Here is a 17,600-nt window from a genome sequence, read left to right as displayed (position 1 = left end):
ACAGAGGCAGGTTCATCTGCAATTTTGGCTGATAGGTTGATCTCAGTGCCAGCCTATATGAGATGATGGCTAAGCTGGAACACTTCTACACATCCTATCTGCAAATCTCACACAGCATGCACTGGTTAAGGTGCTTTAGACGGCCTATGGTTGCTACTTTGCAACCCACCTCCACCCTGCTGTTTCTGATTGTGGTTAATGACGCCTCTTCTGTGGGCTCTCTCACCTGAACTTTCTTTTTTTTTTCTCTCTCTTTTTTGTGACTGAATGATCATGAACTAATCACATGGCAGTAACTCAATGTGTTCAGGCCAATATGACCTGCTGAAGTTCATACTGAGCATCAGAATGAAAACGAAAGGTCATTTAAGTGATTTTGAATGAAGCATGTTGTTACTGACGAACAGGTTGGTCTGAATATTTCAGAAATTAGGATGTATTGAGATTTTCAAACACAAGCATCCCACTCAGGTACTAATCTAAAAAAGAGAAAAATATCCAGTGAGCAGCAGTAATCTGGGTTTTTTCTATGGTGTATTTTTTCTGTTGTTTGATATTCAAATGGCTGGTGTAAACAGCATGAAAGCAAGGAGCAACTCTGCCTTCTGTCAGTCTTCAGGCTGGTGATGGTGTAACAAGAGTGATGCTGTCATGTCTGTACAGACCACACTGTTGAATCTTGTTCGTATTCCTTTTGTTTTGAGTGAGAGAAATAAGAAAGAAAGACAGATAGTCTTTTCCATGGCTTTGATTGTATTTTGAGTTATGTTGGATGCTTAAAGTTTTGTGCTCTTTTGCTCCTACGGAGGTCTCTCTTTTACTCTGCGGCCAAATGTGGCCAATAAAGTGAGTGCAAGGGCAGGTGTGAGCAGGAACAGTCACCGTCCTGCAGCTCTTCTGCACAGACCCGACATAGAGGGTCCATCACAGGGAGGGCGCAGTGCCCACGGGCGCGCACAGAGCTCCCTTTCTTTAAGAAAAGGCAAAGGGGAATTCCTTATGGTGGATGCTGCAGCTATGAGAAGCCTTTTCATCCGGCTGTTTTTCAGAGTCTCCACTGGCTGCGTTAATTACAGGGCCCGGGGCTGCACTTTGAGCTCGCTGTGCTCATGCATGCTCTTGAGAAAAAGCCGCGCATCTGATTCTCACGACATGGACGAAAACCACACACAAATACGCACGCGCGCGCACATGCTCGCGCCCGCCTGAGCCCGCGGAACCAGTCAGCCAGCTGCTCGGGGACATTCTTGTCCAGTCTTCTGCAACTTCGGCTTCACAGACAGCAGCAGCCAGTGACACTGAGGACGACGTGAGCTGGTTTTAAGACGTGGTTGTTTGTTTATTTTTTAAATCCCCACTTAGCCCAGCAGCTCAGGTCAGAGGATGTGGAGCGTCGCTGCTCCTGCCAGACCTCAGTGAAACTTTTGTCGGTGAGCGGAGCGCACACAGAGGGGAAGAGCTGGACCCGCAGCCCGTGTGTCGGTCACCGGAGAAGATGGGAGACTTCCACTAGGCTGTCTCCGAGAAAACATCATGGCTGTAGACGGTAGGAAGGTTACACTTCAATATTATTAATAATAATAATCAGTAACTCTTTTCTAAATAGTCCGACTCGCATTCCGCCGAAATCTAAAGCACGCTGATTCCATTACTTTAACTCATTACTTGCTAAACCAGTTTATCTGTTACGTAAGTGGCCTCAGCTGGAAAGAGCTCTCTGAAATAAAGTGCAGCTAAACGCTGCCACATTAAATCTATTAAAAACAGACTCTGTCATATACATGCATTCAGACATTATAAGAATATTATGCATAAGAAAGGAACAGAAGGGGGTCGCTGATGGTCAGTGACACGGTGCTGAAATGGACAGCGCATCCAGCATCGCCACCATCATCTGTTGCTGTGGTCACTTTTCTGCCTTGGCTTGCTCTTAATTGAATTTACTCCCAGCTTCTGAAGTCCTGATGTGCATATTTCTGATAGGTAAAGATGTGTGCCAAGTCAAAATTTTAAATACCCCAAATAAGAGCTTTAATTTAACTATATTCATCCAAAATACAGGATTAAAGATATTGCAGGCAGGCCAGATACTTCATAATTTGTTTAGTAAGGATTTTGATCATGAAAGTGTTTCCTTTCCAGTACTGGCACTTTTTAAAGAGAAGGGTTTTTTTTTCTCCATTTGAAGGGAAAAGGCTCTGACAAATAGTCTTAATTATGCATACTACATCCATGAAAGGGGCACATTTGTGTTTACAGCGGCAGCCTGGGTGAGTAACACTCTGAAGGAGGGTTCGTACATGCCTCGAGTAAAACCTCAAAGAAACCAAAAATCGCACACCAAGTTTTATTCGTAATAACCTGATAGTGCTGGTTTGCCTTGATGATTGCAAGACGCAGAATGGCTCCGCTCTCGGTGGGAGATGGTGAATGACAGAAAAGAGAAGCACAAAGCAGGAGAAACGAAGGCACTCTTTCATCTCCTCAAAACCTCGTTTCCCCCTGACAGCCTCTCTCGTTCTGTCCTCTTTTCAAATTCTCTTAGTCAACTTAAGATATTGAAAATGCACATTAGCGCACACGCAAACACAAGCTGCACACGGAGCTTCAAACGTGGTAAGAAAATCCTTCCAATCTGGCACATGAATGTGTAATGACCCGTGGCTTTCTGCCAGAATCTGTGCCAGTAACAGCGTGTTTACTGTAGTTGCACACTCTTTAATTACTGGATGTTGGGAAGCCACCTGCTGTTGAGTCAGTTTGGATATCTGCCTGCAGGCCTCATCCTAATGATGAGAAAGTGGCATGTCTCACAACTCTACAAGCTTTTCACAAAGTAATTGTGGTACCTGAACGCTGACTTCCAGGATTCATCTACGATTTTATCAAGGCTCAGATAACTAACTCAAGCCTGGTTTGTGTCAATAGAGCAGATTTGCAGAAATTTGCTAAGGAGACCATTCCTGAATGGCAGGTTATCCATATGGTTTCAATCCTGCCTTTTGTTTCCAAGTCATGCAGAGCAAGGGAGTAGGGAAGTAGTCCCATGCTGTTTTTACACTGTCAGCAGGTCTGCCTGTCTAATCATTATACCCCCTCCCTTTATCTCTCCAGCTGCATCCAGTTTCAGTTTCTGCAGGCCAGCTGTGGAGTACAGGGCTCTGCCTGAGGACTTTAAGCACCAGCTGAGTCGACGGACAGGTGGGAACCTGACCTGGCATGACGGCCGTGGACAGAAAACAGCGGGAGGCAGAACAGTGAAGCTGCTACAGCAGCCGGGGACCGAGGCCCTGCAGGTACTGAGCACCTACATGACTTCAGCATGTCGAAAAGCGCACCTGGTGCATGTTGTCATAATCCCCTTAGGTTTTCTTTATTCTTGCAGCTCAGGGTGATATGTTTCTTTCTGCCTAATTAAGCTTGATGATGTTTGCCACAAATCCAGAGTTAGGAAAACCATATATATTTACTTTGGAATTCTAATATGTTAAAGATTAATTTAATTGCTAAAAAAATTAACAAGAAATGTAAGAATGCAAACCTAATCAAAGAAAAGGAGAAAGGTCCTGTGCCGATAGTTTCTCAGGTCAGACATTGAAACCTTTACTCTTTCACTCATTTTAAAGGTTTTTCTGATACTGCAGAGAAAAATAATGACAAGTTTCCGACTAAAGTTTTTCACGTGAACTACTGTATATGCCTATCTGAAAACACGGCCACCTATCTGGGCATGATTAGCTGGTTGCAGGCATGACTGCTTAAACTAATGGTCACAGATGTGACTGTGGTGAAATGTAAACAAGAGGGCCAGTCAGAAAATCAAGCATTTAAGCACCTTTAGCCAAATAAACAGACTCTATCTGGACATAGATGTAGAGCTTCTTGTAGGCCATACACTATGTCTATGATGTTACAATCCTATTTGTCCCAGTGGCTTTGCTGATCTGTGTTGAAGGCATCAAAATAAATGTGTGTGGATATATACACTTCTCTCTGTATCTCATTCCAAATGCATTGATTTTTGTAACACAGTTCACTACATGGAGATAACCACCTCAACGCACCGTGGATGACTTACAGGTGTTGTAATAACATGTAACATCCACAAGGACTCAGAGAAGACCAATATGAAAGTGTCATGGTCCTGGGCCATGTTGGCCCAGTGTTCTTAGTTTTCTTGTATGTTTGTATTTTGTTCCTTATTTAGGCCATGTTTTCTGAGTTGCCCTGTTGTGTTGTTCCCTAAGTGTTTTCCCTTCATGACTTTTACCCCCTGTGTGCCCCTCTGTGTATCTGTGAGCCCTCGTCTCTCCTTATGTTTTATTCCATGTTTCCCCTGCCCATTATGTCCAAGTTCTCCCCGTGCTCTCTCTCTCCCCCCTGTGTGCCCTGTGTATTTATGAGCCCTCGTCTCCCTTTGTGGTTGTTTCATGTTTCCCCAGCCCGTTATGTCTGTGTTTTCCCCGTGCTCTCTCTCCTCCTGTCTGAACCTCTGTGCACTTCCTGTTTACTTTGTGACTCTCACGCCCGTACATGTCATGTTCAGTTCACCCCGCCCTGTCTCGTTATGATTATCAGTGTCACCTGTATTCCCCGTGTGTTCCCACTTTCCTCGTTAACCCTCTGTGTATTTCTGTCTGCGTCTCCCTCTGTTCGGCGTGACGTCGTCCCTCATGCTGTGTGTGGATCTCCCTGTGTCTCGCTGTGAGTTCTTAGTTTGTGGCTTCCCAGTTTAGTTTAGTTTGTATGTTTGTTCTACCGGCAAATAAAGCTGTGTTTTGAGTTCATTCCCTCGAGTCTGTGAGTCCTGCATTTTGGGTCCAACTCCCGCCTGCCGCACAGCGATTCATGACAGTACGACGTCACCAGATATGGACCCAGCAGCACTCAACCCACCAGAAGAACTGCGTCTGGACATAATCTACTCCGTGGAAAGACTCCTGCATCTGTGGCTCGAACATGAGGGGAAGGAATTTCGCTGTGCTGTGGAAACCAAACTACAGCGTTTAATCTCTGGTCTTCCCTGGCTACTCAGTGCGCTCCACCCACTCGAACAGGATTTAATCCAAAATGAGCTCCACCTTCATCCCCCAGCTGCTACTGCCCACCTGCCTGAAGGGCCGGATGTGGAGCCGCTCGGCCCGTCAGAGCCATAATCTAAAAAGAAACGACGACCACGCCGCCAGCGCGCCACCCCACAGCCGGACATTCAGACTTGTACATCGCCGGCTGTGGTGAGTAAGGACTCTTTTTTTGTGTCGAACCGTGGAACTATTCGTTCAGGGGCTGTGTTTTGTGCTACGGACGGTAATGTGAACAGTTTATCAGCTGCCCAGCCTCCTGAAGCTCTCTTAGCTGCCCAGCTACAAGCTGCGTCTCCTGTGTCCCCGCTAGCACAGCCATTAACTCCACCACACGCTCCATTTTCACCTCTACCATCGCTTCAGTCATCAGTTCGGTCTGCCACTCAGTCGCCCTTAGTTCCGTCATCCACACTACCACCTGTTTCCCTTCCACCACCACCATCACTACACCCAGCCATTCAGGCTGCTACTCAGTCAGACATTCAACCCATAGCCCTGCCGTTAATATGCTCTGTAGCTGAGCCACTAGCCGCCCGACCCGCAGCCACTTCAGCCACTCCTCCACCCGTCACACCTCCACTACAACCATCACTGCAGTCTCTAGCGCAGTCTCCTGCAGCTCTGCTTTCCCCAGTGCAGTCTCCAGTGTCCCCAGTGCAGTCTCCAGTGTCCCCAGTGCAGTCTCCAGTGTCCCCAGTGCAGCCTCCTGCAGCCCTGCTTTCCCCAGTGCAGTCTCCAGTGTCCCCAGTGCAGCCTCCTTTAGCACAGTCACCCACTCAACCACCAGCACCACAACCGTCACTACCTCTAGTTCATTCCCCTGTGAAGTCATTAACTCCACCACCTACTCCACTCTCACCACCACCGTTACTACAGACATCAGTTCAGTCCCCTGTGCAGTCATTTACTTCTCCACCGTTAGCAGCTCAGGTCCCCGTGTGTCCAGCAGCTCAGGTCCCCGTGTGTCCAGCAGCTCAGGTCCCCGTGTGTCCAGCAGCTCAGCTCGCACCTGAACCTTTGGCCCAGTTCCCCGTAGCAGTGCAGTTTTCTAGCCAGCTTAACGTTGAGCCCGGGGTCCCAATTCTCTCTGGCTCTACATCGGCTCCTGCTGGAAGCTCGGATGAGCTCATCCAGCACTCCGCGGCTCCCGTGTCGCCATCTACCTCGTCCGCTGGGGGTTCCAGTGAGCCCAGCCAGCACCTCCTCATCTCCGCTGGAGGGTCCGAGGGGCCCGTTCAGCCGCCCGTCTCCGCTGGAGGGTCCGAGGGGCCCGTTCAGCCTCCTGTCTCCGCTGGAGGGTCCGAGGGGCCCGTCCAGCCTCCTGTCTCTGCTGGAGGGTCCGAGGGGCCCGTCCAGCCTCCTGTCTCTGCTGGAGGGTCCGAGGGGCCCGTCCAGCCTCCTGTCTCTGCTGGAGGGTCCGAGGGGCCCGTCCAGCCTCGCGCCTCGTCAGCTGGAGGGTCCGAGGGGCCCGTTCAGCCTCCTGTCTCCGCTGGAGGGTCCGAGGGGCCCGTCCAGCCTCACGCCTCGTCAGCTGGAGGGTCCGAGGGGCCCGTTCAGCCTCCTGTCTCCGGGGGGCTGAATGCAGGACTCCTCCTGAGTCCTGCATTTTGGGTCCAACTCCTGCCTGCCGCACAGCGATTCATGACAGAAAGCCTTACTTTATATGTTTATGTAACAGAGACAGTGCATGTTAATGAACATTAGCAGGAAAATATAAGATCGTTTATTTAAGTAATTATGCTGGATTAATTTAGATCCGCATCCCCTGGGTAGCTTGCATTCAAAAGCACACAAAGACACACAAAGTCAAAAGAATAATCCAAGTCCTGCATCATCCAAAGTTAAAAACCACTATAGAACTGGTTTGCCACAATGTGCTGTTTGAAATGTGGATTAAAAGTAGGAATTCTGCTTTATTACAATTAATAAGCAATGGAAATATTTAGTTCTTTTTACTGACATGAGCTACTTCACAGTCACCTATGTTTTTAAGCATATACATTTTTAAAAATCCACTAAGATCAAAATATTGTTGTTGTTATTTGATGCTACCAGGATGAAATGAAAATTACTTTTTTGAAAATCAAAGCTTTTAGTGGCTTTTTTGAAATATGTTTGCACTGAATAAAGTGTTGTTCCACCTGTTAGTGGCCAGGTAGCAAAATCTTTTAACGTTGCATTTTATGATGTTAGATAACTTAGTAGAAGGACTTTTAAAGGTTAAATAGAGTTCATTTTGAGTCCAAGATACTTAAACTTGTTTACAACGTCATGTCCTCGCCTTGCAGTGAACACGCTGGAGTGTGTACTCTCTGCTGGTTGTTTTCTGCACATCATACACACTGTTTGATATTTACTAAAAGACATAATTCCTGGACCTGAGCCAGTGCCTGTGCCTGGGAGATTTTTCAAATTACTAATGCATCAATATGTTTAATAAATTGAGGGTAATCCACATCTACATGTCAGTATAATAACCATTTATAGCCATTCAGTTTCCATGGCTATTAAGCACTGTTGTATTTCACTAAAAATAACTACTGTGATTTATGTAAACTGCACCAATGGCGATATCAAGAAATTAGTGGTGTTATGTGTTTCTGGTTTTATTTTTTATTTTCCATTCCACTGACTTCTTGCATGCAGATATGAAAAAGTTGCACTGCTCATACAAGAAACTGCTGTGTTTGTTGCATTAGCAATATATGAGCACATGCAAAAACCCCTGCTGCCGTTTGGCAGCTCTCCTCTCAGATTTCTCCACGGAAAAGTCTGAAATATAAAAAAAACCTCATAGTCTGACAAATGCAGCCGGTCATCATCTATTGTTGTAAATGGACACTTTGTTAGTAGAGAATGAAAGTTGCCCTCTCCCCAGCGGGTTGGTGAGCTCTAACAGCCTTTTAGCTTTAAATAGCACAGGTCTTCCTATGCTCACACTATGCTGCACCACCACTGTGCTTGTTGACTGAGAGCAGAGAAAAGTTGAATTTATTTTGATCCTAACTGCCTGATAGTATCCAGCCTGTGCCTGTTGTTTCAGGATAATAAACAGTTAGCCATTTCTATAGATCTTCTCGCGTGAAAACGTCCTCATATCTACTTCCACTAGTCATTCTGTTCCGGTATAAATTAATAGTTTTTTGTTATCTGATACAGCATTGTCTCTTCACACAGCCAGTTTGGGCAGCAGAGACAATCCATTTATACTGTAAGCTGGCCTCATTTAAAGCTCTTGGTTACAAGTCAGAGAGCCCATGCCTTTGTCTTCACCCCATGAAAGGCTCTTTAAAAGGCTGTTACAAGCTGAAGCTAAAGCTGCAAACATAGAACTGGGCTGGGCTGATAACATAGTTGTATGCAATGCATTATGTCTTTGCTTCAATCCTCTTGGATGCACATAAAGTAGTGGTCTGTTTATTTTTGTCTCGACGCACATGAACTTAATCGGTGTTGTGTGTCTGTGCTGCATTGTAATGTGTTTACAGTATTTTCACTTCCTCCATTGTTAAGTTTTTCCACTTTTTTTTTGGCATGCTGTTCTCGTATTCACTCTGTCAGTATGCATCTCTGCCACCTCTCACAGGCATCCAAACACTCATTATGGTCTCTATAGTGTTTTTATACTTCACAGCTGTGGACTCAGAGCAGCAAAATACATATAGTAACCGCTGAAAGGAAAATTATTTGGAATGTTTTTGGTAATGACTTCATAATTTATGTGTGTGGGTTAGTGAGAATTTTTAGTGAGAATATAAACTATATATTAACTTCTGATTCTAAGTCAGGTGGTACCTGGTGTGGTCTTCTGCTGCTGTAGCATATGTGCTTTCAAGATGTTGTGCATTCAGAGATGCTCATCTGCAAACCTTGGTTTTAACGACTGGTTCTCTGAAGCAGTTTGGGCATTCTCCTCTGACCTGAAATATTCAGACCAGCCTGTCTGGCACCAACAGCCACGTCATGCTTTAAGTTGGAATTTCAGCAGGTCGTTGAGGTCAAGTTGCTGCCATGTGATTGGCTGATTAGATATCTGCATTAACGAGCAGTTGAAGATGCATACCTAACAGAGTGGTCAGTGAGTGTATTTAAATTAGTCCTCAAGTGACCCTTATCCAACTAAATCATTGCTAGGATTTTGCGATGGTTCTTGTTCTGCCTCTAAGGGATCTCTGGCCTCAAAAAGTTTTACAACTCCTACTTTACATGACTGTGGTCAATTTTCACATATTCTGACATTTTACTGGGCAAACAGTCGTTTTATTCACAAAACAATTAATAATGAAAAATCATAACCTGCAGCCAAATTAGAAATGGAGCTTTTTGGGATTTGGGGGGATTGTTTTGCATATTGAAGGACATCTGACTCATTTTATTTTTAATGAATTAAGGGAAATGTTCACTCCTAATCAAACAATGTTTAAAAAATACCAATAAGTAGAAATCCTTTGTGCGATCACTCCAACCACATTTATTCATATACACGCCAAACATGAGGGCTCAGGTTTTTACAACGGTAGGGTGTGAAGTTAGGAAAAACTGTTTGCTGCATAAATGGAAGTGATGAAAGGAAATCCAGAGGGTGAGAAGGAAGTCTAAAGATAAAAGCTCACCATAAAAGTATTCATGGTGCATTAGAAGTCAGTCAGAGCCAGAAAAATACTTGATTCAAACTCTGAATGTGTCTTTCTTTGTTATTTAGATCCCCATTAACTGCATTGCCACAGCAACAGTATCTGCAGCATGTCAGTGAAAATGATGCACATCACGTCCGACATGCCCGTTCACAAAAAGACTCGGCAGTAAACCTCCCAGTGAGACAAAACTGTAATCAGAAAGCAGTAAACACTCTGAAGTGAAGCAGAATAGGTCACTTTCTTGATCAGCATGGCATGTTTTTGGAGAAATAAAAGTTTAATATCATTAGCTGCTTGATTTATTGTGTGAAAACTTCAAGACAAATTATTGTTCTTTGTGTTAAACAAAATTTACACAGGGGGGGAAAACAAACTGAGTGCACTCGGCTCCAAACCCCAAATCCTCTATTGAGTGTTCAGCTATGCCAAATACAAAAACAAACAGAATAACTGGCTTCTTATTTATTGTTGGTGAAGAGCATATTCCAGCTAAAAACCATAATTACCATAATCTGAAAACTCTCACCAGGTGAGGCTCACACTGAGGACTACAATGTCGTGACAGAAAGACTATAAATGTCGCCCTGTGTGCGAGTAAACCACACAGGACATCGTGCACAGTTAAAACTCCTCTATGTCTTTAAAAATTGTGTAACATTATATATTAGATTACATTAAACAACCCAAAAGTGATTATTGATTAAAAACGTCTCGCAAAACATTAATGTTTTGTTTCAGCTCACAGCTCGAAGCCCAATGTCATTCATTCTCCTCAAAAATAAATAGAAGAATACTCACATTATGTATCAGTTTTGTGAACAGGTCAAAGGCATTTGTATATTTCATCACAAATTAATTGCTGATCACAATAAAGGAGACTTAAAAATAAGCAGGGTGGCATGGTGGTGTGGTGGTTAGCACTACTGAAGGTCCTGAGTTCAAATCCTCCATCTGGCCGAGTGTAGTTTGCATGTTTTCTCTGTGTTTGCATGTGTACTCCGGCTTCCTGATAAGGAGGAGAATGGATGGATATTGTTGATATACTTTCAGTATCTGTATGATTGCACTACACTCCGGTGTTAAAACCAAAAGCAAGCAAACTACTTCTTTTTTAGTTACTTCGATTTTTAGTGCAGATCACCATTGTGTTATGGAAAATCTCCAGAGTCTGTGATTCATGCAGGAGTGGAATACTGTCCCGTCTGTAACAACTGAAAATAAAAATACATAAATAAATAAATAATAATAAAGGTCAATCAAATGGACCACTACGGCAAGGCCGTGATGATCCACTTGGTAAAGTAAATCCGTTGGGCATCTTTCTTGGCCTTCAGACAGTAATTCTGATGGCTAAAAAGAAAAAAAAGGAGTTGAATACTTTCATTCTTCTTGCTATTATTCATATTATTACTAATATTATATTTTAATGAAATGAATCATTACTGACATCCTATGGATCAAAAAATTGTTGGTGAAGTGATGAACATGCTTAAAAAAATATATCAAACTCACCATTTTTGGTTCTATTTTGAGAATAAGAATGTTTTTAACACCACTGCATCCTGACATATCAGGCAGACCCTCCTGCAAAACATTTGCTCCACTGACTCTTGCACATCAGCCAGATGTGATATTTTTTATCTTGCAAATGAACTGCTGAACTTGCTACATTTTTAAAAAGTGATTGGCTGATCAAAGGCGCAGCTTGATTACAACTCCAGTTTTGCATCCTGTACATCTATAAGATAAAAGAGCTGAATCTCAACATGACACTGGCCTACATGCATGTCTTTGTGTGCTTTTTCTGCTGCTGTTGCTGCTGCTTGTTCGCCACTCTTCTAGGGAACTTCACAGCTACACAGATGTGCCTACACTGCCTATACATATGGCAACGATCGCCCCTGTGTTCTTTAATGAGGCTGAAACATGTTCTAGCCCTGTAGAGGCCCAAACTTGTCATCTTTTGATGTATATAAGGCATGTGAAATGAAATGTGATACTCAATATTCATCTTATAATCCTCCCAGCAGATGCTCACTTAATTGGCTGTGTGCACATGTTATGTACAGCGAATAAAAGACAGTGTGCAGATTTGTACACAGCGCATGATAGATGTGGGTTGTATGGATGCACAGCGGCAACAGCAGGCGAAAAGATTAAAAGAGCTTTAAGGTTCATTCAGGTTTTAAATGGAGTCTGAATTTTGTGCCGTTCCTCTGGATATATTTTCATGGGAGACATCTCCTAGCAGTCAAATGCCACCGATAACTGAATATCTTTGGCAGTTAATGAGAGATATGCCTGTGGTAGGTTATCTATCTCAGCACAAAGCACATCAGTACAGTATGTCCCCTGTGTGAACATGTTAGTGTGAAGTTTAAGACTTTCTTTTTTAAAAGATAAATTAAGGGATACAAGTCTCTAGTGTGCACAAGGGAGGTAGAACTGGCCTTCAGCTAATTGAAGGATGATTCACTAACTCAATCCCTGGCTCCTCCTGTTGGCATGTCTTAGACCTAAATACTGAACCCAAAGAAGTGGAAGTAGTGTAGTAGTATATCTGTGTAGGTTCTCAGGCATCCAGGTCATTGTCAACTATGGAGCGTGGAAAGAAAAGCAACTGCACTTTGTTATGTTTCTTGAAGACATTTTACCTTTTCAGTTGAACTGAGGAAGCTTCTCGGATAAGAGGGGAAATGTCTTCAAGAGACTTGAAGAAGTTCAGTTGCTTATATTTCCAAGCTCTTTACATTAGTGTAGTAATAGTGCAAAGGACTTTGAGTCATTGAACAGATCTCACCTCTGAAAAATGCTGTATCTCTCTATTTGAAAAATCTCCTTAAGCCTCTTTTTCACTAGCACATGCTCAGCTTGATTCAAGTCCATTTTGGGGGTTTTGCATTTGGTGGCAGTACCTCGTACCAGGTTAAACTCCTTCACAAGAATCAACCTGGCATTTTTAAACACAGCAACAAGGGAGATGGCTGCAAACCAAGGAGCCTGATTCACCCACGCAAACACTTTTTTTCTGTGCTTGAGTGCTTTCTGTCTATCAATCACACACATTCATCAGAGAAAAACTTGGGGTTAGTATCTTTCCTAGGGATATTTGGCATGCAGAGTGGAGCAGCCAGGGATCAAACCACCATCCTGCCAATTAACCTATGACCTGCTCTACCGCCTGAGCTACAGCTACGTCTTCTGTGGTTGGTGCCTGTAGATTTCAAGATTTAAAGTTCAAAATAATCCTTTTTTATCTAAGACTGAGCATTGCTGTAGCCTCTGTGTTCTTCTTCTGTTAAGCTACTTCAGCTACCTGCCCCTGTTCTGATTGGCTGCCCCTCAGAAACACATGATTTTAAAAGGTGGTGGATGGTTTTCTGTGCTCAAAGCCAGTGTGTGTCCTGGTAATAACAATATTAGGTATATGCACTCTGTTTGACATCATTTGGATCCAAGAGTAGAAAAACTTTCTGAAGTTGTGTATTTAGTGCCATTTTAAACCTGAGATTTTGGTTTCACTCACCATGGCTCAGGGGGTTGTGAACCGGAAGGTTGCTGGTTCGATCCCCAGCTCTGTCTGTCTTGGTTGTTGTGTCTTTGGGCAAGACACTTCACCTGCCACCTACTGGTGTTGGCCAGAGGGGCCGATGGCGCGATGTGGCACCCTCGCTTCTGTCAGTCTGCCCCAGGGCAGCTGTGGCTACAACTGTAGCTGCCTCCACCAGTGTATGAATGTGAGAGTGAATGAATAGTGGAATTGTAGAGCGCTTTAGGTTCCTTGAAAAGCGCTATATAAATGCAATCCATTATTATTATTATTATTATTAATTTGCACATACTCTGACCTCAATATGTGCAGCTTTACCCAAGTTTGATGTGAATGTCCTCTACTCCAATGGTACACATATGACAGACATAAGGGGAAAAAAAGCATTAAATGTCCCCTTATATCACTAACCCTCTCCATTTATCTGTATGTTTTCCTGTCTGCCTTCTTATCTACAGTACCGCTCCAGTGACAATTATGGGATATATCACACAAGCCCAACACAGCCCAGCCTGATCCGTCCTGTTGTTCTTTGGTCTCAACAAGATGTGTGCAAGTGGCTGAAGAAACACTGTCCACACAACTACCTGACCTATGTGGAAGCGTTCTCCCACCACGCCATCACAGGTCTGAGATAGTAGAAAAACAGTTCCACTAGTGAATTCATGAATTACAGTTTAATTGTAAAAAATTACTTTGTCATCACCTTAAAGGCCGAGCGTTACTGCGCCTGAATGGGGAGAAGCTGGAGCGCATGGGTTTAGTGCAGGAGACACTTCGACAGGAGCTGCTGCAACAAGTGCTGCAGCTCCAGGTGCAGGAGGAGGGACGCAACCTGCAGCTGCTCAGCAGAGGTGAGAGTGTGTGTGTTTTCAGTCTTCCCAGTCCTTGACTTTGAAGACACAGTTTGACATTTTTCACATTAAAATTTCTGACTCCTATTCCTGTCAATTAAAAATTAATCTTTAGCTAGCAGTGGTTTAGCTTAGCACTAAAATTACATGTTTTATGATGAAGATAGCTGGAAAAAAAATATTGACGATGGCTCCATAGTTTGTGCTGCCGTCCCACAGCAGGAGGGTCCAGGTTCAAACCCAGGCAGGCAGGCAGGCAAGTTAAAACTTGCATGCTCTCTATGCTTGTGTGAGATTTCTCCACTCTGTTTTCTCCTGTCCTTGTAAAACCTGCTGCTGTAATTATGCGTATCTGTGCCAAGGATACATTTCACTTCTTGGTTGAATAACGTTGGAAAAATGTTGGTGGGTGTAGTTCCAAAACAAAGGGGCTTTTCACATGGGAGGCATTCTGCTGTGTGTCCACCGCCACCAGCCCTGCATCTGTCTGGGGTCAGGGAAGTGTTATGGCTCTCTGTGATGTAAATATGAGAACAGCAATGTAAACAAACAACACTTACACAATAAGCGGGTCTGTTTTCTATGTATTCCCATTCACTTTATTCAGATGAGACTACTGTGGTTTTAATATACAAAGCAACACTGTGACGGGGGCCCCACCCTGTGGGGTACTCGGGGTAGAGCACCTGGTGGCCCATGGTGACTGGCCAGATGGAGCCTGCAAGCAGTGCATGGGTCAGCCCTTCACACGGGTTCAGTAAAAGATGTGGTTTTCTTTGTTTCTTAAACCAATTTTTTGTTCACATGTCTGTGAACTACACTAAAAGCACTGCGACTTCTCATTGAAAATAATTGAATGCTAGCAGTTGTTATAAGCCAACAGTGGAGTTTGACGTAACTTGGCTTTAAGATTAATGGAAAAGATTGATGTCTTTAAATCATGCAGTGACATTTTTAGTCAAAATTCTGTTCAAACTAGAGCTAAGAGAGATAGCAGAGAGGATTTTCTACCATGCTTGTATTAGGCAGCAAAGTAAGACAGTAAGGCTGAAGTCCCAAAGCTAAACAACAGACATTAGTTTCCTCTGCCTGCACAAAGTCGCTGCTTACAGCTCATAAAACTCTCCTAATTAGAAACATGAGAGCCCAGTAGAAGTGGTTGCATCTTAGCTGTACATGATTGGCAGAACAAATGAAAATCAATCAGTTAAACAACTTATCAGAAACTCTTGGCTGGCTGTGCCTTTTCAGTCTTTGGCCATTTAAAAAAAGGAAGTAAAAGCTAAAGTATAGAAAGTCCCAGTTATTTGTTTTTGTGGGGGTTTAGGTGGAATGGATGGATGCCTGAAGAAAGAGTTTGACTCACAGCACCCTTTTAATTAACAGCAGATTGTTGGTGTTACATTTAAACAGTGTTATGTGTTAGAAGTGCTGGTAGGTGCTTCTTTTGCTAGCTGCTTTCAGGTGATTCCTGTCTTTATGTTAAGCTACTTTATGCCAACGGCTGGTTGTCGTCTAATGTAGATATAGACGCGTTAGGGATGTTATGATAGTAGAAATGTAGTAGTCAGTACTAATATCAGTGTTAGTTATATGATTGTTGATACCCAATTAGATAACATAGTTACAAAAAAGCGAGCAAACAAACAAACTGAATGTTCCTTGTATTTAAAATTATGGTGCCTCTGTCACTTCCAGACCTGCAGCCTCGGTACAGATGCTGTCTATGGTAGATGTAATAAAAGGACAAAACAAACTTGACGTGGATGGGTGTGTGTTTGTTTGTGTATCTGTTTTTTTGTTTTTCTTCTCTTTCAGCGACAGTGTGTCCTTTTGCTTTCTTTGTGCTTTGACCTGTGATCTTATCTTTTCTCCTGTTTGTCCCCTTTTCTATTTTCTTTTGTATTCTCTTTACTTCCAGCTGTCGGCTCAGGCATTATTACACCATACATGTATAAAAATAATTAAATAAAAAGAAATTGGCTAGCAAAAGGAGCCTATACAGAGTTGATAGTTTATAGATCCTCTTGGCAAATCAAATATGTTTGGCACATCAGTGCATTCAGACCATGATTCTGCTTGCTGAAGCTTGTAGAAAAGAAAGGTTTAAAAACAAACATTAAACAATTATTGTCATATTTTGAGAATTTTGATATGAATTGGTATCTTCTGATGATATCCCTTAGACACATGCTATATCAGGCCTTGTGACATGTGTCTCTTTAGACTGAACATAAATGTTTGTGCTGATCTTTTATGCTCTAGTGAAAGAAAAGCAATAGTCATAATAAGCAGTCTGTTTTTAAAACTGACTTAATTTGCATGGACTATCCTGACACAAAATGGTATTTGTCACAGTTTGTGTTACTGTGTTAAGTTGTCCTAAATTATCTGACTGTTAAGTATTTTTCATGGTACTAACAGCTCAGTAACAGCTAACTGACATATATTCCTGATTTGTATCTACAGAAACCGTCAGACCTCCACAGTGTTGTTCAGATGGACTTGTTTTGTCTGCAGATTCCCAAAAGATAAAGTTAAAAGCCATTCATGAACCACAGCACTGAAGATAACAGACTCAAGACATGACAAGTATGGGAGTATTCCTGTTGGTCGAAAAAGCATCTGCAGAGAGCTGTAATATTGAGTTATTATTGTGTTTTATAATTATGTTGTGGAAATATTACAGTTATCAACAGAATATAAGCCTTTTGTACAGTTCTGACATTTATAGCTAACCAGAACAGTTTAATCACTTGTAAATTCAGAGGGTTTGGGATATGTACGGATTACATGGTCCAGCTCCCACTGAACAATATGGTGGCAGCAGTGATGTATTGTTCCAATAACCAGCAGGGACCAACACAAAATCTTTGTCTATACTTATCTGTGAGATCGAGCGGTGAAAGCTTATTATTGCACCTGTAAAAAAAAAAAAAGTTTAAAAAACTTGCTATTAAAAGTAAAAAAAATATCTGAAAAGTGTTCATCGTTCTGTGTTTTGCAGGGTCCTTTGGAAGAATATCCTAGCTGGATGATGGAAACACCGGAGTCAGAGAACATATAATCACGTAACATGAAATGTGAATCAGATCTGTAGGATATGTGCATCCAGCGAGCTGTGGTCTCCAGAATAAAGCTGTTAACTGGAAGTTGGCAGCTTTTCATTCCCTGTCTGCACGATAAACTGATATCATCTTTACAGACTGACAATGAACTGTGATGAAAAAGCATCATGACAATCCATTTATCAATTTATTGCCGCCTGTGATTAATTATTAATTTACTGTTCCTCTCTTACCGTCTCTTCCTCTCATTCTTCTCTTTGAAACGTTTTTTAATGTCAGAAAAACAAATTAATAAATACAAATATTAAAATTTAGTCGTTTTTTTGCAAGTGAGTCGTTAGGCTCTGTTGAGCTGAGTGGTGTGTAGTTCCTTTGCCTGGGTAAGATACTACATTACCCACAATCCC

The 17,600-nt window shown here is 42.8% G+C and overlaps 1 protein-coding gene across 2 annotated transcripts; it reads left to right on the top strand.

Moving 5' to 3' along the window:
• Positions 1 to 913: 913 nt before the first annotated feature.
• Positions 914 to 17,507, top strand: samd10a (sterile alpha motif domain containing 10a). 2 transcript variants are annotated; one of them, XM_085444113.1, is made up of 6 exons: positions 925 to 1,546; positions 3,115 to 3,296; positions 13,730 to 13,898; positions 13,985 to 14,125; positions 16,595 to 16,717; positions 17,133 to 17,507. In XM_085444113.1, the coding sequence occupies exons 1-5, from the start codon at positions 1,534 to 1,536 to the stop codon at positions 16,690 to 16,692; spliced, it is 603 nt and encodes a 200-aa protein (XP_085300239.1). In that variant the 5' UTR covers positions 925 to 1,533; the 3' UTR covers positions 16,693 to 16,717; positions 17,133 to 17,507. The 2 variants fall into 2 exon arrangements, with proteins under 2 accessions (XP_085300238.1, XP_085300239.1); XM_085444112.1 differs by lacking the exons at positions 16,595 to 16,717; positions 17,133 to 17,507 and adding an exon at positions 14,289 to 16,588 and having other exon boundaries at positions 914 to 1,546.
• Positions 17,508 to 17,600: the final 93 nt, after the last annotated feature.

The sequence above is a fragment of the Copadichromis virginalis genome, linkage group LG20 (assembly GCF_057382275.1).
Source record: "Copadichromis virginalis isolate Kocher_CV1m ecotype Utaka linkage group LG20, C_Virginalis_male_GT1.1, whole genome shotgun sequence".
Lineage (NCBI taxonomy): Eukaryota > Metazoa > Chordata > Actinopteri > Cichliformes > Cichlidae > Copadichromis > Copadichromis virginalis.
The sequence above is the reverse complement of the archived record's forward strand: the minus strand, read 5'-3'. Positions and strand labels throughout refer to the sequence as shown.

Bases quoted from the DNA above. Each gene is read 5' to 3' on its own strand.
- samd10a (XM_085444112.1), top strand. The intron at 3,297-13,729 runs GTACTGAGCACC...TCTTATCTACAG, and splicing joins CGGGGACCGAGGCCCTGCAG to TACCGCTCCAGTGACAATTA. The intron at 13,899-13,984 runs GTCTGAGATAGT...ATCACCTTAAAG, and splicing joins CTCCCACCACGCCATCACAG to GCCGAGCGTTACTGCGCCTG.